Source organism: Haemorhous mexicanus, chromosome 2 (genome assembly GCF_027477595.1).
Source record: "Haemorhous mexicanus isolate bHaeMex1 chromosome 2, bHaeMex1.pri, whole genome shotgun sequence".
Taxonomy (NCBI): Eukaryota; Metazoa; Chordata; class Aves; order Passeriformes; family Fringillidae; genus Haemorhous; species Haemorhous mexicanus.
In genome coordinates this window covers 2,684,038-2,708,999 of record NC_082342.1, presented here as the reverse complement: position 1 = coordinate 2,708,999, position 24,962 = coordinate 2,684,038, and the positions used below count along the sequence as shown (strand labels likewise).

Below are 24,962 nucleotides of genomic sequence, written 5' to 3'. Positions count from 1 at the left end.
CTACTGCAAACAGAAACTTTCTTCGAGATTTAAGAGATTCACTTTGGGGTTAGGCTTTTATTTTGTTTAAAAACACGAACACAGAGCAATTCAATTTTTTTTTCCCCCCAGAGTCCAACTAAAATCAATTGTCAGGCTCTTGAGGAAGGATGGTGTTGACTGCCCCTCCTTGCCTACTGCAAGAGCACACAAACCACATCGCAGCACAGCTCTCATCCCCCCATCCTGGTGCTAACAACCAGCAATCAAATCACCCTGTGTGTCTCAGCTGTCCTTTGGGGCCTCTGGAAACCCAACAGCTGGAAGTAAAGTTTGAGTAATCACAGTTAGGCAGGAGAAACCAACCCGCAGATGAAATGGCCAGATGTCACGGAGTGAAACTCTGAGATTTCATCACCTTATTATGTGTAAGATGGTATCTCCACCCGGTGCAGAGAGCCCTCAGCAGCACACCGCTGATTAAAAGCAGAATATCGGCACAAAACATGAGTTCCACCCTAACACCTTCCGCTCCAAACACCAAAACAAGAGCACCGAGAACCAAAACAGCGGCTGCTGGCTGAGGTCTGCCGCTGGATGCTTTATCGAGGGACACAGAGCGGCTGCCTAAATCCTGGAGTGCCTGTCCGGGCGGGAGGTGCGGGACAGCATCCCGGGGCCCGCCGAGGGACATCGCCACCTGCCGGGACACAGAGCGGGGATTGGAGGAGGGACGGGGCTTGGGGACCGGGATGGGGCTTGGGGAGCCGGGTAGGGCTTGGGAGATGGCGGGGACAGGAGGCGGAATAGGGCTTGGGAAAAGAGATGGGGACTTGGGGAGGGGAGATGCTGCGCTCGGAGCGAGCCGGGCTGTGCAGTGCGGGCTGAGCCCCCGCCATTCCCCGCTGGTGCAGCACACCAACACCAACATCCCCGCTGGGCACAGCGTTATGGGGACGCTCCCAGCTCCTCACCAAGCCCGTAACTCTCCTCCTACGGGATGGGAACAGCGAGGCGGTGCATGTTCCTACCACACTCCTCCTCCCCCATCATCATCATCATCATCATCATCGCACACTGCTCTGCCGGAGCCGCAGCCCGTCCCGGTGTGTGCCACAGTGTCCCCAGGGCAACAGCCCAGGCCGGGGTGAGGGTGCCCGGAGCAGGGAAGGGAAGGGCAGGCGATGTTCTCGGGGCCGGAGCAGGGAAGGGAAGGGCAGGCGATGTTCTCGGGGCCGGAGCAGCGAGGGGAAGGGCAGGCGATGCTCTCGGGGCCGGAGCAGGGAGGGGAAGGGCAGGCGATGCTCTCGGGGCCGGAGCAGGGAGGGGAAGGGCAGGCGATGCTCTCGGGGCCGGAGCAGCGAGGGGAAGGGCAGGCGATGCTCTCGGGGCCGGAGCAGCGAGGGGAAGGGCAGGCGATGCTCTCGGGGCCGGAGCAGGGAAGGGAAGGGCAGGCGATGCTCTCGGGGCCGGAGCAGGGAAGGGAAGGGCAGGCGATGCTCTCGGGGCCGGGAAGCGCTCCCGGCACCGCCCGCCCGGCCGGCGCTGAGCGCGGCTCCCTCTCCTCCTGCCCCGCCCGCAGTCAGGCTTGCGAGCCGCTCCGGGCAAGACAAAGGGGAAGAAATTAGGAAATTATTTACCACAACCTTCAGGCTGTTTTCACAAATAGCTCTAAAAAGACAGGGGGAAGAGGGAAATCAAGCAACGGGTGTCTCCTGCCTTGAAACACCCTGCGAGTCTCTCTCCTTCACCCTGCAGCCATCGGTGCCCTTCGCGCCCACTTCCCAACTCCTCTTAAAAGGACTTCTAGAACTACAGTTATCTCACACTGAATGCTTACAGATATTTGGGGGGAAAAGAAAGAAAATGCAGAATAAACTACCTAGCCAAAGTATTGACACCAAAAATGCAACCACAGCAAAGCTACCAGGAGAAAACATTTATGGGATTTTTTAACTGAAGACGGGAGTTGCTTGTCTTGTGGACTTGATGTTATAAAAACAGTCTTGAAACCGACTGTAGTGTGCCCCTGTGATAAATAATATTGCCTTTCATGACAGTTCCTGTATTTACTTTGTTCTGTTCTGGTTTATGCAAATAAATTCAGCACAAAAGCATAAAATTATGAAGTAAGCCTTTCTTCACAAAATGAAAAATATCTCATGGCGATGAGACCATTTGAGAGAACTTCTCACAAATGGCCTGGACTTATGCTGGCAGAAATAAAATTCTGCCCATGAGGAGAATGATGTTGCTCCTAAACTTTGAAAGTTAAAAGCAAAAATTGGAAGCTGGAGCATCTCCATTTCCAATTTTAAATAAGATCTTTATTTAACTCTTGGAGCAAGAGCCAAAACTTGCTCCTTCTTTTTTTTTTTTCTTTTTTATTTGAAACCACAGAAAACTGATCTCCAACCTTCAACAACCTTATTACCAGTAAATAAAAGGACTGATGAGGCTAATGGAATATGGGGAGGGTATCCATATTTTTCATTATAAAATATGTCATAAGGACACTGCCCTTATTGTACTTTTTCTTCTTGTTGTTATAATTATTAACAGAAACCTCATAATTTGAAGTAGCATAGTAAAAAAGTAGAAAAAAGAAAAGCCTCCCTCTTTTAATAATAATCAGTGAAATTAGCACAGTTTCTACTTTAGATCAATTTAAAAGCTGTTTTAAAAATGTACCAAAACACAGCACCATTATGATCATGTTGAATTTTTTAAATGAATGCAATGCAAACTACAATTATTTAAAAAAAAAAAATCTTAAGAATATTCCACTGCTCCACATTTTCAAAAGGAATTTGTCTCTGGTAACAATTCCTAATGATACCAGGGATGCATAAAATTCTGAAGTAATATGTTTAATCTCTTTCTTTTCCCCCAAAGCATTTATCTTATTTCTTTAGTCAACTCCACTTAAGTTTTTTGATTTAAGCTTCCCTTTTAAATGCATGCTTAATGCAAGCAGCAGAAGATAGTGCACAGAAGAAACACAAGTCAAAACCAGTTAAATACACTGTCATTGACTACTTACACACTGCCTCTGAAAATATCAACAAAACTCACATTTATTCAAAATCAGTCAAGAATATAACAATATTCACAGAATTAACATATTTATCTAGCCTATCTCACAGCCTTATGTTGCTACAAGAAAGATCTATCAGAAAGGGGAAAAAAGTATAATACAAACAATTTTCTTTTTTACTAATTCAGATTTTTTGTAAAAGCAGCACCCACAAACTGAAGAAACCACAATTGCATTCTGATTCAAGGCTGGGTGTGAATGAAGAGACTTTAAAAATTCAGAAATCAGGCAGATTTTTAATTGTCCCTCTCCAAAGAACAATCATTCATTTTACAGCAGAACATTCAGAGAGTTTTATTCCAGCAGGAAGAAAACAAGAAGTCTAAAACTGAGAAACAGCACATGCTTGATTGCAGAAAACTGAGGGTAAAAAAAAACTTTTATGAAAGCTCTTACTTTTTAAAGTTTTCACTATTTTGAAAAAAGGAGAATTGAGTGAAACAAATACACTTTCAGTGCACCTCAAAAGCACATAATAAGTGAAAAAAAATGAGCATATTAACAAAAGAATTTTTTTTTTTCCAATCAGCCACTCACTGTAAGAAGAAACAAAGTCTATGAATCACAAAACCAGAATCCCAAGTGGTTCATTTGACTTGCAAGCGTCACAACAGTCTGTCTGCATTTCAGACATGATACACAAATTGTGGAAGGCAGGGTAACAGTATGAGGTTGTAAGGAGACCAGAGCTCAGGCAAAACAGATAAATCTTGATTTTACCAGAACACATTGTTTTAAGAAGTACTAAGGAAATTCCACTGCTAACGGATAGGGAAAAGAAAGTATATGGAATAACATGATTGTTTTCATTTTGAAAAGAAGGACCTAATTTTTTATTTTACAAAGATATCTTTAAGTTTCAGTCTTTTGTCTCATACCAATTGTTTGGTATCACTGGGTTCACTTTGAAACTAATTTTCACAACCACTTAGTGATTTCAGCAACACTGCCCACTTTATACACAGTACTGCTTAGAAGTTGTCAAGTCTGGTGTCAGACAAAGAAATGAACACAGGCTAAGATGTCAATCAGCATCAGAAAAAACCTAAAATTAGGTGTTTGATAAATTTTTGTATTTTTGTTGGCCAGTTTCAAGGTTTTTTGGCAGCTCAGCTGCCCTGAGATTCTGCAGTGGTGTGAAAATGTGAGACTTGTGCAAGGAAGAAAAACTTTGCATGTTTTTTTGTGCCCAGCTGAGGGGAAGGCTGAAGGAGAGGCACAAGGAAACCCACTGGCATTAAGGACCTACTGAAAAATAAAAAACAAATCCAAACCTTCTGCAGAACAGGATGCAATTAACAGCAAGACACAAAGCTGCAGGAAGGCAAACCTCATGGAAATACTTATCAATCTTCAAAATGTCTTCTGCATTAACAGAGAAACTTTCCAGTCACAGTGGGCTGAGAAACTGATTCTTGAATAACATTTATTTGAGAGCACCTTCATCAGAGCCAGGATATACCCTGGACTAATTCTCCAGTACTTTCACCTAGTCACAAGGGATATCCAAATGCTTACATAAGTCAGGCTCTTCTGCAGTCACTCTGTCCATGATATCCCCCAAAAAGAAAAGTCCCAAAAGTTTTTATAGTGCCACACATTAGCCAACTATTGAAAGCAGAACAAGTGAAACCAAGGAGGCTGCCAGCAGCCTGGGTAGGCAGCAATGCAGCCTAACGTGACAAACTACTTTCAGGCTTTTGAAATATAAGAAAGGAGGCATTTTCCTCACTTTTGCTTGGATTATTTTGATTCTAACCCAATTTTTGGTTGATGGAAAAACTCTCATTAATCTCAGTCACGCAGGCTCTAGCCTGCCTGGCACAACACCAGCTATTAGGGGAGCAGGGAATGTTACCCTTCTCTCCTCAAATACTGATGAACCAGTTTCCATTACTGACATGATCAGCTTGATTTGTTCAAATGACCATCACAGTGACCACTAAGAAAAAGCCATGTTGTCCACAGCAGATTTCAAACTAGGTGTCCAAAAGTTTAAGGTACTGAGTATGGCCAGCCCTCAAAGAAATCTACTGTTTCTGAAGAAACTCAGGGATTGAGAAAGCTGTCAAGATCACAAACAGAATCATTATTTTTCCAATCAGCCTTTTAAATTTTTGTCTGCATTTTACTAACTTTAGCCATGTACAGAACTCATCGAGGTTGGGTATTTTTTTTTTTTTTGTTAGAGTTGTCTCTGTTATGGTTTGTTTTTCCTGACGTGGTTTGGTTTCTTTTTGAACAATTATCTTTTACATGACACTAAAAAAATGCCACAGCATTCCTTTCTCTAGCTACAAACAAAACAAGAGCAATTTCTCTGTTACTTTTCTCTGACTACATGAAAAAAACATGTCCAAAAATTTCAAGTTCATAAATTTGACTAATAGACACGTAAAGATTGAGTCACAAGCTGCATGACTGCAGAACGATGGATTGAGATTATGTCACGAATAAATTTTTTTTTTTTTTCAAACTTCACAGAAAAAAAAAAAAGATAGAGCAGGAGTCACATACATCTTTCTCCCTAAAAAATGATGCTGAAACCAATAAAATTCCTCCCATGAATATGCAAAGCAGGGTTTAGACTGTACTCCTTTTGTTCTGTATGAATTATCCATCACATTTCTATTGTATATTATTAAAGTGACTTGCTTTATCCTCCCAACCCCCACATCTGTGCTGCTGTAATTTATGTGAATTACGGTTAATGATCATTTGCATTATGCTTAATCAGCATATCAATAATATACTCTGCACAGAGCAAGTAGCTCTTCTTTCTTTCCCTTTTAATGAAACCTATAGAAATGGAGCTGGGGTTTGACTGATTGGCATCACAAAAAGGTTGCCTGGGCAGGTGCTGGGGATGGTGGCACAGGACAGGGGCCTTGTGGCTGCTGCCAATCATGCTCAAGCATCAGCAAAACCTGCTATTATATTTTTTATTTCTTGTGCCTTGCTATCTGGAGGGGCCAATGCTTTGTGCTGACACGGTTTTAATGAGCTTGACCAGATCAGTGTTCCTGGAGCCAAGGCTGTGGCTCTGTGGGATGATTCAAGAAGAGATCACATTTTTCCAAGGTGATATTACTCACCAGAGTCTAAACCACTGCCATTACAGTGTGCTTGTGTGGGACATACAAACCCCTGAATACCAATGAGCTACAAACCTTAACATGAATATTCAGGAATTTCTGGAAAGCTATTATTACATATGCCCAAGTCGAGAGAACTTATAGAAATAAAGAAGAACCAGTCAATTCAGGTCATTTTGCCAGAAATCAATATCATGTATCAACAGGATAAAATTATTAACCCATAAGAGGTTTGTTAAACACTTCAGTTAAATTATTTTTAAAAACTCTAAGTCACCAGCTTTGGTGTCCTGACATTTATGTGAACACTGCTGCACGCTCGAGAGGAACTGGCACGACACCAATATTCTCATTTGTGAGTCACAGCCTCCAGTGCAGCTCTATCAGCTTTACCTTCTAAATCACTGCTCTGCTATTAGCAATCTTTCAATATGATGTGACATCTTTACTATAATGTTTTTCCACTGAAGTTTAAGTTCATATTTTAGCTCAGAGACAGACACAGCCATATTTACCAGGTTTAATTAATTGACTATAAATAAAGGGTTGTAAGAGGAAGGCGCCTCTCTCACACGATGCTCAAGTTGTCACCATTTTACAGCAAAATGCCAATTGGGATAGGATAAACATTGTTATTTCTACACTTTACATTTATATTTCAATATGTAAGCCTAAAATTTCAAGGTATTTTGAAGACTGCAGTCTAGAGGCTCATTTCCAAAAACAGTCACAGCATGTGATCTACATTAATTTACTGCCACGCGATTTTTAACGAGGAATTTCATTAACTTGCAAGAACATCAGTGAAATTCCATGATTTACTTTGGCTTCAATACCCGAGGATATGGCAATAAATAGGAACAGCATGTACAAACACACGCAAACAACAACTTGGGCTGGATTTACCTGACAAAAACTTGCAAAAGCCAATAAAATTGACCTTGACAGATCCAGGGGCCCTTTTTGGTGGGGTAATGTAGCACATCTGTTTTCCTTATAGCCCCCATGATACCCTGCATCATTCTCTACCAACTGTTTCAGGCATCCAAGGCAGGAGAGACACAGCTGCAGGGAGCAGAGCAGCAGATCTGCACAGCTGCAAGGAGCTGAGTAGAGCAGGAGAGCAAAGCAGAGGAGCAGTGGGAGCTGGGAGAGAAAGGCTTCATTAAAAAAAAAAAAAAAACACACACTGATGAACTAGAAATTGCTGGAGAGCTCTCTCTTGGACATCCTGTTTAGAGATGTTTCTTGTTGGGAAAAGTCAGCAGAAAAAGCCACTAGGAGGAAACCTGAACCCTCTTCCCACTTCTTTCCCATGAGAATGGAACAATTTTTTATCCAGAAAGAGATCCATGCATAAACTCAAAAAATGAAGCAAACCTTTATCCTTAAATACTGCTAAACACCTGTGTAATGCCTAATATCAAGAAGGCACAACTGAAACATTAGCAAAGGAATCCCATGAGGCAGAGATGCAAAGGCACTGTTAACACTGATTCTGTAAAAGTGATCAAGGTGAATCAACAGCTTGCCCAAAGCTTAAAAAAAAAAAAAAAAAGAAAGAAAGAACAGCAAAAGAAAGTCTCACAGGTGCTTTCTTTCAGCAAAAGCTTGATGGCTCAGCCTTCTCTGAGAGCAAGGGTATGGGGGTTCTGGACATGGGGGTTCAGCTGCCAAGCAGGTTTTTTTTGTGTTTGGGGGAAAGAGAATGCAGGAATGCAAGAGTCATCCTGCATATCTGCACGATGTAACACAGAAAGAGAGAGGTGGGATGTTCCTACACACAAACACACATTCCACAGAGACATGGAGGTGGAGAGTGAGCTCATATCAGCATCACTAGACAGATATGCACCATTTAGTCATCAATATGATGTTAGTCAAGAAATTTTTAAAAAGAGTCTTGCTGGCAAAAACTATGCAGAAATGATGGAGTTAGCAAATTGGAAAGCACAGGTGCTTTAAGACTGCACTTCTAAATCTCCCAATAGAATACCAGGTTTCCTCAGATCTGGATACAAGGCAAAAACCACCAACCACCTCCAGAACATTATGTAGACATTTCTGTAGTAATACTTTAACTCATAACTTGAAACAGTTTAGCAACAATTCAGCACAAAAGTTACAAATAAGTACTTACATCAGCCACTTATGTCCACACAGCTCTCACCTCCCACCACTTCCATCTGAGCAAATTAGCAAGTAACACCATGAAGCAGAGCCATGATCTCTTTTAGAAATACACTTTATGACAGAGAAGGAGGAGTACCTAAAGAGAAGTGTTTGCTGCTGCTGTTCAGTGCACCTCTTGCTTTCATGTTTCTGCCCAAGGAATGAGCCCTTCCAGGGGTTTACCTGCAGTGGGATGGGTGTTCTAAAGAGAAGGCCCCACACCTGTGCAATCCATATTTTGCAAATTCAGAGGAGATTATTTCTGCATCTCCAAAGACCCAGCCTTATTGCCCAGTGTCCTCTGAAGAGGAAGCAATGGTTAAACAGCACATTGGTCTGCAGCAGCACTTTCCCATTTCACACTCCAGTGAACTCACCCCATGCGACGGGTAGGAGATCCAGCCCAGCTCCCCTTGAATTGTTTTTGAATCCAGCAGATTAACTACAAAAGAAGACACAAGGAAGAGGAGTGAGTTTGCTTTGCCTCTGCCCAGTTAACCTCAGTTACCCACACCCAGAGCTGTGTTTATTTGAGGACCCTCTGAGCAGATGATTTGTTCAGGTGGCCTGGCGGTGAAGCTGCACAGAAGAAAAAGACAGACAAATGAAAAGGATCATCTCCTTTAGCTTAAAACACTATGAACAGCAGACAGGGCAACTTCTGAAAACCAGAAAAGTGACAAAAAACAAACAAGGGATCATGGCTAAATTAATTGCAGCAGGGGGTGGGAACAGAACTCTTCTATCAGCTGCACAAACCACAGCGTTTTCCCCTAGGATGCTTGAAATTTGGGTCACTGCATCTAACTGAAATGGTGAGATCTGAATATTTAAATCATTATTTGATTAAAGGCATCCATTTGGCATCTATAATCTTCTCAGAATACAGGAATAAATAATGAAAGCTGATTAAAGTCCTTCCTGCAGTTCTTTCTTGCTTCTGATCTAATTTGTTCTCAAATTGTCTTGCAGTAGTGTTTTCTAAATGTCATGTGTAACACATTAGATACAAAACTAATTATTTACAATGTTACAAGTTCAGACAAACCTGCTTTTAAAGAGGGCCAGCAATTGATTGCTAATCTTGCTGGTTTTTTTTTTTTTTTTTTGAGCCATGCAATAATTTTCAGTGTGAAAAGGAAGATTTTATTTGTAAATAGTTTTATAGGCATTTTCCAGTCAATCAAATCTCAGTGGATTTATACCTATTTTTAAACACAATGGGTATTTCAAATAAATACATACATCAAAATTAAAGGATATTCTTCTTTTGGCATTTGTTTCCTAAAAGCACAAAAATAAATTCTTTTCCTCATCTTGGCCATACGGCCTCCAAGTGCTTGACCAAACACTTTCCTAAGTAACCACTTCTTTATCAACATAAAGCAGAACAGGCGAATTTATACAAAATACTGTATAAGAGAAAATAACCTCTATATAAATATCAACTAATGGAGTATTAATACTTCATAGCAACATAACTTATTATTCATATTTATTATCTGCAATCTGAGCTTACTTTTGTTGGGTGTGTTCACCACCCCTCACACCCCCCTTATATTTTTTCCCCCCTTCAGTATGGAAATAATGATAATGAGAATTGAAATAAATCTCAGCATATGCTAGGACATTTTAACACCTGACAACGACAGATTTATTAGAGGTAGCCACTGTAACAGCTTCATCTTCTATTTGTTAACCTGAAGGGTTGTCACTGTTGCCAGAACCAGATGGCCTGAGCATAGGTGTTCCAAGTAAACAGAAGAACAGGAAACAAAAAATGAGGAACAATGCCTATGAATCAGCTGAGTTAGGCTATTTGTATTATTTCATCATTCTCCTTTTAACTGCTGTTTAATTTTGGACACCACTTCAGAAAAAAAAAAGAGCTCTGAAGGCATTATTTTTACTGTTAATTAGGAGGTGCAGAAGGAGATGCAGGTGTACAGTATTAGAAATAAGACTGTCCTATAAAGAACCATAAATAAATATATTTTCTACATTTTTGTGCACACATTTTTGTGTTTAGTATGGATATATGTGCACTGCTATGCTGCCAGGACTGAGCTGCTCTGCCATCCATGTGAGAAAAATGTTCCCCCTTGCAGTTATACTCCCCTTAAAAGAAAACAATAGCACTGTTTTATCTACATCAATAAACAGAATATCTTTACTAATCTTACAGAAAGAACATGATCCAGTGCTACATATTTCTTAGCTTTGAATCAAGTCCTCAATCACGCAGACAAAGAAAAATCAGTCAGTCCTTTATTGAGTGCACAGGGCCCTAGGCAGGCTACTCTGCAGCAAGGTTTGCATCCATAAAAAGGAAACAGCAATAAAAATTCAAAAGGAAAAGTGCACTTCTCATTTTTTGTTAGCAGAAATTCCCACAGATTCCAGATCTCCCGGGATGAGACAGATCTGTTTGCCATGCATCCGCACTGCACAGTGCTGAAGGAAGTGTGACTCCTGAGGAAAATCACTTGGCAAGAAGTAGCTGAGGCAAATCACCCAGGAGCAAACAAAGTGATATATCTGACATATAATAAATGATAGATATTAATATATTATTACATTAATTATATATTATTTAGTCATTCAGAACGAGCTCCTTGAAAACCTGATTGCGGCCACTCTGGATTTGATGAGTTCAGTCCAAACTCTTCAGTTTCATCTGCAAAACACATCCAGGCAATGGACCCACAGCTTGGTGGAAGTTCCCCCTCTCTAGATCTGCCCTGCAGGCCCAGCTTGCCCTCACAGGCATCTCAAGAGGCCACGAGTGGCAATTAAATGTTCAGTGTCCCCCACAACAGGCGGGTGCCTCAGCCATGGGACAACCTGACATCGTCCAGATGATTCTTAACTATGAAGTTAAGAATAATTGTCCAGTTCTCTCCTTCATTCCCCTTTCCTCCTTCAGACTGGAGGCACTACTTTTCCATGCTCCAACCTGTTTCACTACATTTTAGAAGTCCTTACAAGGGAGGTTTTCACACTGGCTGCAGGAGGCTTCTGGTTCAGATGTGTGTTGTGCTGTTCCTTAGTAGTATCTAAAATGCAAAAAACATGTTTCCTTTCAAGTAGTAACTTGGAAAAAATACCTTCTTCCTGATAAAAGCTTCTAGGACACTCATTTTCCCTGTGACTTCAAGAGAGTTGCACATGTGGATAGAGAGGAAACAATAATGCAGAACTTGATGCAGTCCTTGTCTCTAGACAAAAATGACTGGGAGAAGCAATGGTATATTTTGTCCTTGTAAGTCCTAAAACTCCATATTAATCTGGAAACTGGAGGAGAAAATGGCATTTCCCTACACTAAGACATAAGAAATACATAAAGAATGGGTTAGAAATTTGTTGTCTGATTTATTTTCCTTCATAGATTTGGATGGTTAGGTAAAAAGTAAAAATGGAAAACTTCATGCAAGCACTTGATTCCTACACTAACTCATTGCAAATTCATTTAATCCTGATAGATCCTTTAGTGTAACAACACACAACACTTGGTCAGGTCCATTTTGTGAAGTGTTTAATGAAGATGTACTCAGTAAGATCCTCACTGGCAGGCATTTTTCAGTATGATCCTCATTTGTTTTCCCATATACTAATAAAGTTAAATGAAAGCAAATACTTAAATATCCTACAAAAGCCTGCAGCCACGAATTTACTAGATTGAAGAAGTTTATGAGTTTCTCACACAATTCATTTGCTCTCCTTGTACCAACTCCTCCTGCAAAACTGTGTGACCATCACTCAGCTGGTTCCTACAAAAATCCCTGAGGTTGACCAGCCAGTTACCAGGGGTAACTCTTAAAAAAAGCTGAACAGTTTCTTTGCTAGTGACAATTCTTTCCAACAGAATGCTTTGGAAAAGATTCCTGGTTGTGCTGAGGAGACACAGAGGAGCTCTCATAAAGCAACTTTAGGTAAATAAATAAAGTGCTGTCTAACTAGCTGTGTCCTGCATTGGTTCCCATCATATAATTCCCTTGATTTAAAGCTAGTAGTAATTCTAAGGGAGAATTTACTGGTATTATGAAGAGCAGCCATGACTTCTGACTCTGAAAATCAGTGATTTGGTCCTCCTGTACAACAGCCCTGCTCTCCACACTACAGTGCAGTATTTCTGCCAATGCAGCACACCCCTAAAATGCCAATTAAGAACATTTTCTCTTTTGGGAGACTGTTTCCTGCCTGATTCTCTTGGCCTTCCCCACGCACAGCCACAGGAGAAAGCATTATCAGCTCCCTCCATGTGGATTTCCAGTGGGAAAACTGAACCTCTCTCCAGAACTGGAGTAGGGAGGTGGATGTGAAACACAAAGCTCCTCGCTCCCCCTCCCACAGCATCAGCAGCAGATGAATGGAGGCTTGGGTGGAATATGACACTCGTGCTACCAGAAACTGCTTCCAGATTTGGGAGTGATGGTCCAGGACTCACTAGCAGCATGTTTCATCAGGAGGGATGTCAGGGAAAGAAAAGAACCCTAAAACTAAACTGATTCCTGAACACAGTTTGAAAGCTGCAGCATTTCCAGAAACACATGGGGTAATAACTGCCACAATGAACTGAATACAGTAGAAATACCTCCCACAAGAATGAAAATAAACAAACAAATCTCATGCCAGGTAGAATCACTCTGAGATTCCCCCCACTGCTGAAGAAATGAGGAAAGCCTGCTAGAGGACACTATCCTGCAACTTGCAATACTTAAAGAACCACCTACAAACTTCACCAGTGGAAAGCATTTCCAAATTTTCTCCTTTGCATAGAAAAATAGCCAATGTCAATAGCCAATGTCAGGAGATACTTAAATATTTTTTCTTCAGCTAATTACCATTTTCCATTAATATTAAAAAAATGCATAAAAAAGCCTCACACCACTACACCACTATGTTGTCTTCTCTTGTTTGGCAACAAATTTTGAGTTTATAAATACCCTGGCTAGTTATATAAAAAATGCCGACAAATAGGAAAAATTAATTTGCTATGCAACCAAAAAAAAAAAAAAAACCAACAAAAAAAAAAAAAAAACACCACTCTAAAAATGGTGACTGTCTAATTAAAATGTGCCACATAATCCCAAGCAGCAAAGAAAATACTCTGTGGCAGAAAGTCAGCCAGAACTTGGTTTTGAGGTGGGACAGAGTGGAGTCAGCACAAAGCCTGATGTACATTTTTGGAATGGTGAACCCTTTCCAGCAAAGGGGGCTTGCACCTGTATTTTCATCCACCTATGAACACAGATCTGAGCCTTCCCAACTCTCCATTGCCTCAGCAGTGGCAGCACATCACCTTTGTGTCTTGGATTATTCTGGGGCTACCAACCAACATTTATAGACAGGCAGGCAGAACTCAGGGCAAAGCTGCACCTTGATGCAATTTTAATTTCCAGCTAGGATCAGCTATCATGCTGATGTTGCCAAAACCATGCTGAAACCAGCTAAGGCAGCAAGAAACCTTTGGGAAGGGACAACAAATAAAACAGGCTGTCCAGCAGTGAAGCCTGGTTTCAAGTAGTCTGATTTGCTCCTTGCTTAATAATAAAAGTCAAGCCTCATGTGATTTTATGGTCCTGCATTTCCTCTCAAATATTTTAGTGAAGATGTTAGCACTGCTCAGAAGAAAATAAAATTAAAACAGCCAGCAGAACTCTGCAGCACTTACCCAACCCACATGCCAACAGTTTGGCCCATTTACTAAAAAACTCTTTGCTAAAGCTGAGATTTCTGCTGAGCCCAAAGCCAGGCTGCAGTCCTGAGAGAGGCACAGCCCTGTGGGGTCTGCACTTCCAACCCTCCTTGCCTGAGCTGTGACACTGCACAACACAAATGTGATTTTGTGCAGAACATTCCAAATTTGGAAACTGTCATGTTCAATCTGTGGTCAAACTGCTGACTGAAGGACTCCAACAGGGTGAGGGCAAGGGATGAACAAGCAAACAAAAACCAAAATGAATTAAAAAACAGTTACTGCAATACTGAACACAGGAATATTCAGAAAATACTGGGAAGACCAAGCCTCCATTATTTTCACTTAAGTGTTCAGTAAAAACTTCCCAAAATTACAAGATTTTGTCACAAATATCAGATGAAAAGACAAAAAACTAGTAAATTATGTCAAATTACCCCAGGGATTATTGCTTCTGGAGAAGATAAAAGCTTCCACCATCAATTCGGATGATTTGGCAAATTCTAATCTCATGGCAGCTTCCCACAGTTTTTGAATAGGAAGAATTTAATTTTCCTCCTCCCAGGTTTTACTTTTCTTATCAAACACACTCCCCAAGAGCATCTGAGGCCAGATTTAGATACCTCAGCTTTTCCTACAGCTGAAAAAGAAGAAGAAGCAGCCAAAGCTGCAACCCCTCACTGCAGGTTTCTCTCAAAAGGCTGCCATGAAGGAGGGAATGCAGAACAGCAATCAGCAATGCAGGAATGCCTACAAATAAAAAACATAACCTGCACTCCACGCTAAGTGGAAGCTCTCCAGTGGTCTTCCTCATTTTGCTAAGTATGGAGCCTGTTGAAAAGGGACAACCATCCACCCATTCTCAGTGATGAACACAGGCAAAAGAGATTTTTATTTCTTTTTTATTACTTTGAAACATGAGCGTTCTCTTGATATTGTTAAAGTGGCAATAAGCTCAATTTCCAAGTATGCAAAAACATATGACTGGTGGTGGGCTGGAATGCACTGTTTATCAAAGGGGCCTAATAAGGTTTCAGTTTTATTAGGCTATTTCCTGTAAGTTGATATGTGCCAGTTCTTTTCATTAAGACAAGGATATAAAAATTAAAAATGGATTAACCTAATGGGTTCCAAATTACTGTCGCCTTGGCTTCTCTGCATTTTTTTAAACAGTTCCAATTGGTCCTGTTCCAGTGCCTCCTACAAAAAAGCAAGAGACAGAAAGCTTCAGGATACCTGAATTAGAGTTTAGCTGAACTCACATTCAGATACAAATCCTACAGATCTCATTCCACTCCACCATTCTGGCATTAAATCTGATACCACTGAGGCACCATGTTAAATATGCAAATGCAAAATGGGGGCTGCTGTGTTGAAAGGGAGCTTAAATTCCCTTTAAAACCCAAGTTATTTTCCCCCTCTCAGAGGAAAAAAAAAAAATTCAGAAACGGTGGATGAGATTGAGTTACCTAAACCCTGCCAATCCCTGCCTTTTATCAGCCCAGAATAGAAGTGGGTCTCTTGTAGGATGTGTCATATTTGTCAGTCCCACTGGGTGCCCAAACCCTGAGGCACATAAAATGGCACCACATGTTATGTCTAGCCAAAACTCAATAGCAAACATTACTCAAATCATTTCAGTAAGTTCTAAAGCACTTCTCAGAAAGGTTTAACCACACTGCACATCTAACTCTTTTGACTTCTACATTCCCTTGGAAACAAAAAGTAATTTCCAGTATTCACTGGTTTTACAGAATTGAGCTCTTGAAGGTCTGGTAGATTTGGAGCATGACAAAGATGCCCCTTGGGAAGACTTTTAGCAGCTTAAAGGGGAAAATAAATGTTGAGTCAGTGTCCAAGTTCACTTAAGGTAAGCTGAGAAGTCCAAACCTACTATGACACCCTCAGTTTCTAGAATTCTAGACACCAGAACGTGTCACAGAAAAGACTCTTGGGCACACACAACACCCACAACTAAAAGTTCCCACAAATTTTACTGCAGTTCAGACATGTTCAAGGTCCTGAAATCAACAAAATCCACAGCAATCAATACCCCTTTAGAGAAAAGAAATTTTTGAGACAGGGACCAGAGCATAACTCCAGGAAATGGCTATTCATTTATTAAAAAGGCTGTGATAGCCCCTAGTGAATCAACTGGCAGCATGCCACAACTCAGAAAAAAACTTGGCTTTTAAGGAACTCCTCGCATGGGGCACAGAAAAACAAAAATAAACAGAGATGGGTTGGGCTTGGTTGAGTTTTGTTTTTCTAAGTTTAAAGCACTGAAGTCAAGAATTGTAAAACAATTCTGAGAATCCTGAATCACTACATTTGGAAAGCCACATATTCAAATGTGCCCTGATAATTCTGTCAAACTTTTCTTCTCTACCTCCATGAATAAAGATCCCCAGCTTGCATGGAATGCTTGGGCCCTTACGTGGCTGCCCCACAGATAAAATAAACCCACAGAGCAACTGACTCCACACCACGGTGCAAACTGCAGGAGTAAAATGCCAATAGCATAAGAAATCTCCTCAAATGTCATGCTGAGAAAATCAAGATGCTGAACCCATTTTTATTTTCCAATACAGTGATGTCATCAACATGATATTTTCATTGTTTGCCAGGTTAACAGAATTTATGGAGGTAATTAATGCAGAACATGTGTGCTGAGCTATCCGTATGAAAAATGGAATTGCCCCGACTTCATTTGCTGCCTTTGCAACCAAAACCCCACTAACATCTTTTTTCACTATTTCCATATGTGAGAAACACAAATATTTATAACAAAGGTAAATGACTGCTCTATTCCCACCTACCCACAAGACACTTTCAGACCCCTGTCTTCTGCTTATTCTTCTGCTTCCACCACCTTACCACAAAGGGCTCAAATTTCCATCCTCTTCCATAAACTAAGCATGTTCCTCACGCTTCTTCTCCAGTGTTTCTGTCCTTGGTTTGCATGGAAATCTTCTGTTTTAATTTCTTGAACACCCTATGTCTAGCTCTAGCCCAACTTTCAGGAAAAGCAATGCCATTAAACATTAAATTCTTCTCTTTTGCCTTTTCTTCTGGGCAAAAGCAGGGTCAAAGCATCCCCCCTCTGGTAAACAGCTTTTAGTAAAAAGAGGACTGGGCACATAGCCCTCAAAATCAGAAAAAAAAAATTATCTTTGCCTTCTACTCATTCTGGCTGAATGTTGATTTCTGGAAGGGAAGGGACAAAAAAAAGGGCACAGTCACGAGAAGAAGGGTGAGCAGGTGGGATGAGAATAAAGAACCTGATGAGTTTTCCCTACAGCTGGGTTTTCTTTGGAGAGTTTGGGAGAGCACAGAACATTCTCCACAGCTGGAACCACGTACTCCAGGAACACTGAGCACTCAGGCATTGCCAGGACATTTGTTCTCTGGGGTAAATCATGGGAGAAAAGTTTTTTTGTAGGGTAAGGCCCTCACCATCTCAGAACCTGACTCAGGATAAAAGCCTCCAGTCAGTTTTCTCAGTGAACATTAAGGCTGGGCAGACATAACTTGCCTTGCTTTTCTCTTTCTTTTTTTCTTTTTTAAAAAAAGCACTCTCAGAGCAAGATTAAATAGGATGGTGAAAATGCCTCTACCCTTTCTTAACTGCAGCCTCTGTTGAAATTCACCACTGATAAATCAGAGTCACGAAGCTGACTAATGTAAACAAAGCTCAGACTTTCAGGGAGGCAAGGAATTTCTTAATTTGTGCTTTGCTCACTCTTTGGATCCCTGTCAGGGCTGTATTCTGGGTCCCTAACTTTGTCATAATCAGGGGAAGTTTGGATTTTTTTTTTTAATATTCAGATCTGATTTTCTTCATCTCTGCCTACTTTTTCTCTTCCTTAAATCTTTCTCTCCCCCTCCTAAAATGGATCTCTCAAAAAGCCTTGCCTCTTAAAAAAAAAAAAAAAAAAATCAAGAACAAACCCCCTCTAGCTGCCTTCTAACTTCTCAGCAACTAAATTAAGCAATCCCATGCCAACTGTTATTATTTGTTACTGCACAAAGTTTGTGGGGAAGCCCACCATGGACCAAAATATATTTTTGTGCTTTAATTGTAATTTATTTAAAGAGTAACTTGCCACTCTAGAGTTTCTACAAATCCCTCTATTCCTAGGCATCAATTTAAAAGTTTTAGATTTTAATTGCTGTCCACTTGTGTGAGACAGCTATACTTCAGCAGGTTTAATTATTGTTAAAAAAAAAAAAAAAGCCATGCAAATCTTTCTATCCAAATATACATATAAAAACATTATGAGAAACCAGCTGGAAATAAAAAAGCCCCATTCCCACACCATATTACACTAAACTGCCCTGACTGAACCTTAACATTCAATCTATTGTTCTCTTAATTGCTAGCAAGTTTCAACCACTGTTCGTTTGCTCTGCTATTCTTCTTTCATCAATATTTTTCCAGTAGATTAATGGGATTTTCCCCCATATTTTGCCCGAAACAGCAGGACACGGTAGTTAAATGAACAAAAAAAAAAAAAAAAGAAAAGGGAGAGTGGTACAAATGTTTCTGCTTACAATGTGTCTGATTTAATAACATCTCTGCAAATTTAAGGCTTTACGTGCTGGTTCCCCGTCACTCTCGCAGACTGGAACTTTTCTGTCACCATCCCAAGATTTCTTTCAGACAGGATTATCTTTATTTCTCCATCTCTATTTCTTTCATTCATTCACTGCAGAAATTTGAAAGGAACTTTCAGTTTAAGGGACAGAATTTTAATCTTGCATCTGTTTCACGCTGCAAAATGAGAACATGCACTTGGATTTAGCAAGCGCCTAGGAAACTAAAAGACACAAGATTTCTGCTGGGGAATACAATCCTGAGCCCACAAATTGCTACCACACTGTTTCCAAAATTACACTCCTGGGAGCTCATATCTAATCTTCTGAATTAACCTATTTTTGTTTAAAAGTTTTAGTTCCTGTTTAGAATAAGTTTAAATATGTTTCTTTTAAAAAAAAAGCTACTGCTCTAAAGTGTTTACAGAAATAAGGGTTACCCCACTGTGGTGAATTTTTAGGAAAAACAATCATTTTACAGTAGTCAGATGCTTTTGTAAACTAAAAAGTCTTCTATTTCACTCTATCATTTCTTATGACAAGTCTTTTCCTCCTCGCTGAAAATACATTTTCAGCAATGCTTCAACAAATCTAACAATGCAAAAGAAAGGAAATGTTCCATTCCAGAAAAAGCACTCTTTGGATGTTGGAATTCTGCTTTAGAAAGGCAGGGGGTTAGGGAAAACCCTCTGCCCCACCTCTGGAGATTTATCTAACAACTCTGGATACCTCCAATTTTGCACCTTAGGGTATCAAAATTACCTTCTGGGTTTCAATACCAGCTCCACTGAGCAGAGCTTTGAACTTCACCATAAGCAAAGGCATGATTATTGCAGCAGTTACTTATTTATTTTTATTTTCTTTCCCAGAAAAATCAAAGAGCAGCTACAAAGCTACACGAGTTACAGGTATCTTATGGCACTAGCTCAGGCTCTGTATAAAACTCCACAAACAGGACTGTGGTATTTGGTAACAGCTCTGTAGTGACCCTCACTGGTGATAAAATCCAGAGCTCTGAAAACGAGAAAATGAGCACCTGCATCTGTATTTCTAAACTTTCATCAAGTGGGGATTACAAGAACAAGAGCAATTATAGACATTTTCCTGGAGGAAAACTCCCAAGTTCTCCAACAGAATCAAAAAGTAAGTATACTAATAGCAATTTACCAAACTCCAGCAGAGAATAATAAAAAAAAAAAATTAAAACTAATTTGTACATCCCTCCCAGCTGGGAATGAAAAATTTAAGTTCAGTTAGAACACACTCCTGATTTGCAAAGCTTTTGTGTAAACAACTGTTAAACTTGGTGTGCCTATTATCTGTTTCATGCTTGCCCATCTGGTGGTGCCTTTTTGCTGAAGCTGAGGGTACAGAGGAGTTCTGACCCATTTCTCTGCCCTGAGTGCTTTGCTGGGCAGCAAGTATGTTGTGTCCAAATTAACTGCACTAAGAATTAATTGCTGTGTCCAATTTGCACATCTCTGTGTTTCAAACACCTGCTTTAATTTTGCTATAGCCAATGGAGAGATTTTTTTTCATTTTAATACACTATGCTGAAATAGCAGTAAGTCAAGAAAAAAGCCCAGTGACAAACAGTAAAGAAAGTAAGTTCTTCCACATGTTACAGTCTATTATCAAAAATGTTGTCAGAAAATTATGCACTTACCCAACTTCTCCAAGCTTTAAAACCATCACACCATGGTGTGAATTTTAAAACATGTTTATTATTTGTCTAATGATATAGTTTAGGATTAAGCAGAGAAGCTTTGAACACGACACAGCTGTATGAAAAACAGTCCTCTAGCCCCTCACGACTCTGAGCTTCCTGAAACTAAATTTTAAAAGGCACCACATTCAGACTTCTAAGCCTGCTTTTAACTTCTGCAGATAAACACTCAATTCCAAGCCAGGGGCAGCAGCAGAAATTGTGTCACGAGAAATGAAGACTTACCCTGACCTAATGATACATGACATAGAGCAAAGTAAGATTTGGAAAAAGCATTTCCCCCTTCTGATTCTATTGAGAAGTTCCCAGTATTGTCAGCCTTTCCCAAAATCACATGCAAGACTTGGGCAAGGATTTTGTTCCATGTGCAAGCAGCACATTTTTCAAAACCACACCAAGAGCTGTCACTACTACAAAGGCACAGTAAATTGTCTTTAGCAATTTTAAGTGTTAACAGAGACCCGCTCAGATAAAAATGATGCATTTAATTGTGTGGTTCTGCAAAGTTCTGAGATGGTAATCAATGCTCAAAAGATGAAACTGCAGCTCCAAATCCAGACTGAAAAGAGAGGCTGATTGGAACCTTCTTACTGTAAACCCAAAACAGGCACTGTTTGAAGCCAAGTACTGTAAGCAGATTTCCCATATTGATCTTTTGGTAGCTGTGCTCACTAGAAATTAATTTTATGCTAGATTGAGAGGTTACAAGAAGTTTCCTGTCTGCACAGTCAAAATATTATTGAAGCAATTCAGGTTGTCAGTAAAAGCTTAAACAAATTTGCTGATAATCCTGTTAATGACCTAGGTCAAGTGTTAACTGTTGTGGGTTATAAAACAGTGAAATTAAGGTGGCTGGTACCCTCAGGCAGGCAATATAGTTACAGAAGAGACCGAGGAGAAATTATTAAATTAAAGAACGACAGAACTCACTCGATTTCTTGATACCACAGGAAATATTCAGAAAGAGAGTTGCATCCTTCTAAGAAAAAAGAAACCCAATCCTCAGCAAGCAGAGAATAGCCAGCAGAGTGGAACAGGAGAACCTGTGGTTTCTGTGCACCTATGGAGCTCAGTCTGCAAACTCCAAACTGGAAAAGTTGGATGTTGAATCTTCCTGGCATTGTCCTGCCCCGCAGAAAAGAGCACACACCTTTTACCAGCAAACACAGATAAATCTGAGCTTCAGAGAACCTCCTTGGGCTCCTGTGATTGTGGAGGGAAAACTTCTCACGAGCACAGCACAGAGTTTGAAAACAAACTTGGGGGAAAGTTTTATTTTTTTATCCAGAAAAAAGCCTAAATAAAATTTCTCTGGGATGAAGCAAATTAAGAAAATCTCAAGCTCTCCAAGAAAAAGACAAAAAAGGAAAGCATTGAGCACCACAAAGTGCAGTAAGACAGCAGTTTGTCTTCAGCCCCTCTTTCATCCTTTTCTCCCTTCATCCCATCCACTTCCCCTGTAGTATTACCACCAACAATCATTAGTTTTAATATTAATTACAAATGTTAAGTGAAGTTGGATTTTAAAAAAAAATATTATTTCAACTGAAATAAATTCAGGAGCTATTTCTCTGCCCACACTCTTGTTACGTGCCCACTGCAACATTTACATCCCCTAGAAGTTAGACTAAGCTGCACAAACACACCAAAAATTAGTTCCATCCACTGTTAAAACAATTTATGGGGAGAACTTCAACAGAAGCTTTAATATAAAATGTAAGGAAAAAGGCAGACATTTTTATCTACGTGCCTACATTAACAAATGCTGTCCAAAATATATCTTTTTTTATTCTCAGTGGTGGAAAAAGGAAACTTTTCTAAATACTCCAGAGAAATATAGAAACATCTATCTCTAGTTTTGGGAGGAAATTTATGGGAACAACACCAGAAATGTAAATGAAGTGGTTAGAAAAAGATTATTTAATAGAGAAAAACATCATCTTCCAACATGATTTAAAACTGCACGCTAACACTTGTTCATCTAATTAGTGGGTCAGCAAATTACAAGAATTAAGATTTCTAAACTCACACAATCAATCCATATAGTGTAAATAAATAAAAGTATTACTGAGCTTTCCTAAATGGAGGTTTAAAAAAAAAACTAAAAAGCCCTTAAAAGTTGATCTCTTTTTTTTAAAGAAAACTGACAGCATTCCTGTTTTTTAAAAGCATAGTAAAACATACACTTAAAAAAAAAATACTCAAAAGCAAGTTGCTCTCCTGTAACTGCATTTTTACTGCTGTTTTCACTACCAATTTTGCAAACATTGCTCATATTGTACAAGCTCTTGAAGCTGAGAAGAGAGAAGGGAGGCAGCATTTGCTGAAAGCTGACTTGGACAAGTGTACTTAACATGCATTCCGTATGATACCCATATTTTCCCTCCTCTCTCAATTCTCAGCGCCAGTGGCTCGAAACAAAGACACAAAAAGTGGGGTTTTTTTGCAAACTGGAACGCTCCAATATCTTTCTGGCGTAGCCACTCTCAGTTTGCAGAATGTGTCTCCACTGCCATGGAGGCAGAGCTGCTCCACTGACTGACAGAACCACAGCCATTCCCTAAGAGGAATGGTTATAAGACAACAGTAACCCCTACTCACACTCTTGCTTTCATTCCTGAAAATGTTTTTTGAGAAATGACAATATTTACAAAATATCCGGAGGTTTAAAAGTGACTGTTGAAAGCACACTCATTTAACAAAAATCTATAAAGCACTGCATACAAAACAAATTTGCATAAAACATACAAACAGATGACATACTGCTCCTCTTGTAAAATGGTACTGCAATTATTTCCTAGCAATGAAACCAAGTGATTAAAGATTACCCAGGACTTGTGAAGTTTGCACCTTTCCTTAGTTATTTTTTTACTATATTTCTTTTTCCTTCTAGAAATCATGGAAAGTTGTTACTTCACTGCCTTATCGCACAAGCACCCAGAATATCAGTAAGTACATCAGCATTATTTGTAAGGGAGAAACAAATAATTGTTCTGACAGGTTTCAGAGCTTCTCCACACAACCATCCAACCGAAGCAGGTGTAAGTTTTATGTGGTTGTTGGGTGCTAGAAGTTCTTCACAACCTTTGCCCTCTAGATTTTATCCCGAAAGATAATTACACTGGACATCCTGGTCATGCCGAGTGCCTTCACTGCAAGCAAGCAAAAGCTCTATTTTTTTTTTTTTTTTCCTTAATAGGGAAAGGACAGGGGTCTTTTAGTTTTTTATCTTTCCCCAAGTATTCCAATCACTTTCACCGTGTCTGGTTGTCACTATTTATTTTTTTCCCTGAAACCTAGCACGGGTTTTCAGCAAATGTCATCTCAGGAATTAACGCAGCAAAAGAAAATAAACCACTCACTCTTTTTTTCTCGGAAAATTACAAACATTCACATACACACACAAACTTAACACACTGATACCCATCCGATACAAACAACGCGATCTGACATAAACCCGCTAGGGAAGCAGGAGGAGATTTTACAGGGGAACAAGCTTCTTTTGCGGATTAATTAAAAGTTCTGAAAGGCAGGACGACTAGCGCAACGACCAGCCCTGCAGATAAGAAAGGGCTCGGAGTTATCCCCCGGCTGAGAGCATCAGGGGCTGGGGCAGAGGTGGCTCGCCGCGGGCACCTGCCGGGGCTGCGGGTCCCGGGCCACTGCCCCTTCCCCGCTCCGCCGGTGCCACTCGCCCCGGGGCAGAGGCTGCCTATCACTGCCGGAGGGCCGGGGTGGCACAGCCTGCGCTGCCCTCGCCAACTTTGCTCGGGGGAGGGTAGGGCGGCTGCCCGCGCATCCATCCATCCATCCATCCATCCATCCATCCATCCATCCATCCATCCATCCATCCATCCATCCATCCATCCATCCATCCATCCCTCCCCCGCAAGACAGCGCTGTGCCAGGGCGAGCCCCGCGCTCCCGGGGCGAGGAGCCGCTGCCGCACGGGACCACCTTAACGGGGAGCAGCGGGGCGGGGGAGGAATAACGGGGAAAAAAAAAAAAAAAATTAAAACAAGAGGAAAAAATAAATAGAGGAAAGAGGGGAATAGCGGAAAGAAAGAACGAGGAAGAAACGGGTCACCCGGCCGTGCCGCGGCTCACCTTCGTTGCCGGGGCGGGCGCTCAGACGGCCGGCAGCGCCGAGCGCGGCACGGAGCAGCAGCAGCAGCAGCGGGAGGAGCAGCAGCAGCGGCGGCGGCGGTGGCGGCAGGCGGCGGCGGCGGTCCATGTCGGCGGGGCAGAGCGCAGGCACAGCCGCATGTCTCCGCGCCGCATGCCACCGCTCCGCGCCCGCTCCGCGCCGCCGCCACCGGCCCCGGCGCCGGGACCATGCCCCGCGCCCGCCTCCGCGCTGCGCCCGGGAGGGGCCGCCCCCGCCCGGCCCCGCCGCCGCCGCCGCCGCCGCCGCGCAGCCCCCGCCCCGCTCCGCGCCCCGCCCACCGCCCCGCCCCGCCTGCCCACAGCGGAGACTGCCCACAGCCCGCGGAGATGCCCCGCTAGCTCCGGGCGATAACCCCGAGCCTGCCCCCAGCCCCGGGAGATAACCCCGAGCCCGCCCCCAGCCCGCGGAGATGCCCCGGAGACTGCCAAAAG

At 41.4% G+C, this 24,962-nt stretch overlaps 1 protein-coding gene across 4 annotated transcripts in view; it reads right to left on the bottom strand.

Moving 5' to 3' along the window:
• Positions 1–24,665, bottom strand: part of EPHA3 (EPH receptor A3) — a 176,508-nt gene extending 151,843 nt beyond the window's left edge. For 2 of the 4 annotated variants that reach the window (XM_059871604.1, XM_059871610.1), the window contains exons 1-2: positions 24,471–24,665; positions 8,721–8,785 (exon numbers count right to left, since the gene is read on the bottom strand). In XM_059871604.1, coding sequence (XP_059727587.1) covers positions 8,721–8,785; positions 24,471–24,597 — 192 coding nt within the window. In that variant the 5' untranslated portion in view covers positions 24,598–24,665. The remainder of the gene's footprint in view (positions 1–8,720; positions 8,786–24,470) is intronic. The other 2 variants (XM_059871617.1, XM_059871627.1) reach the window with 1 other exon arrangement.
• Between the last annotated feature and the right edge of the window lie 297 nt (positions 24,666–24,962).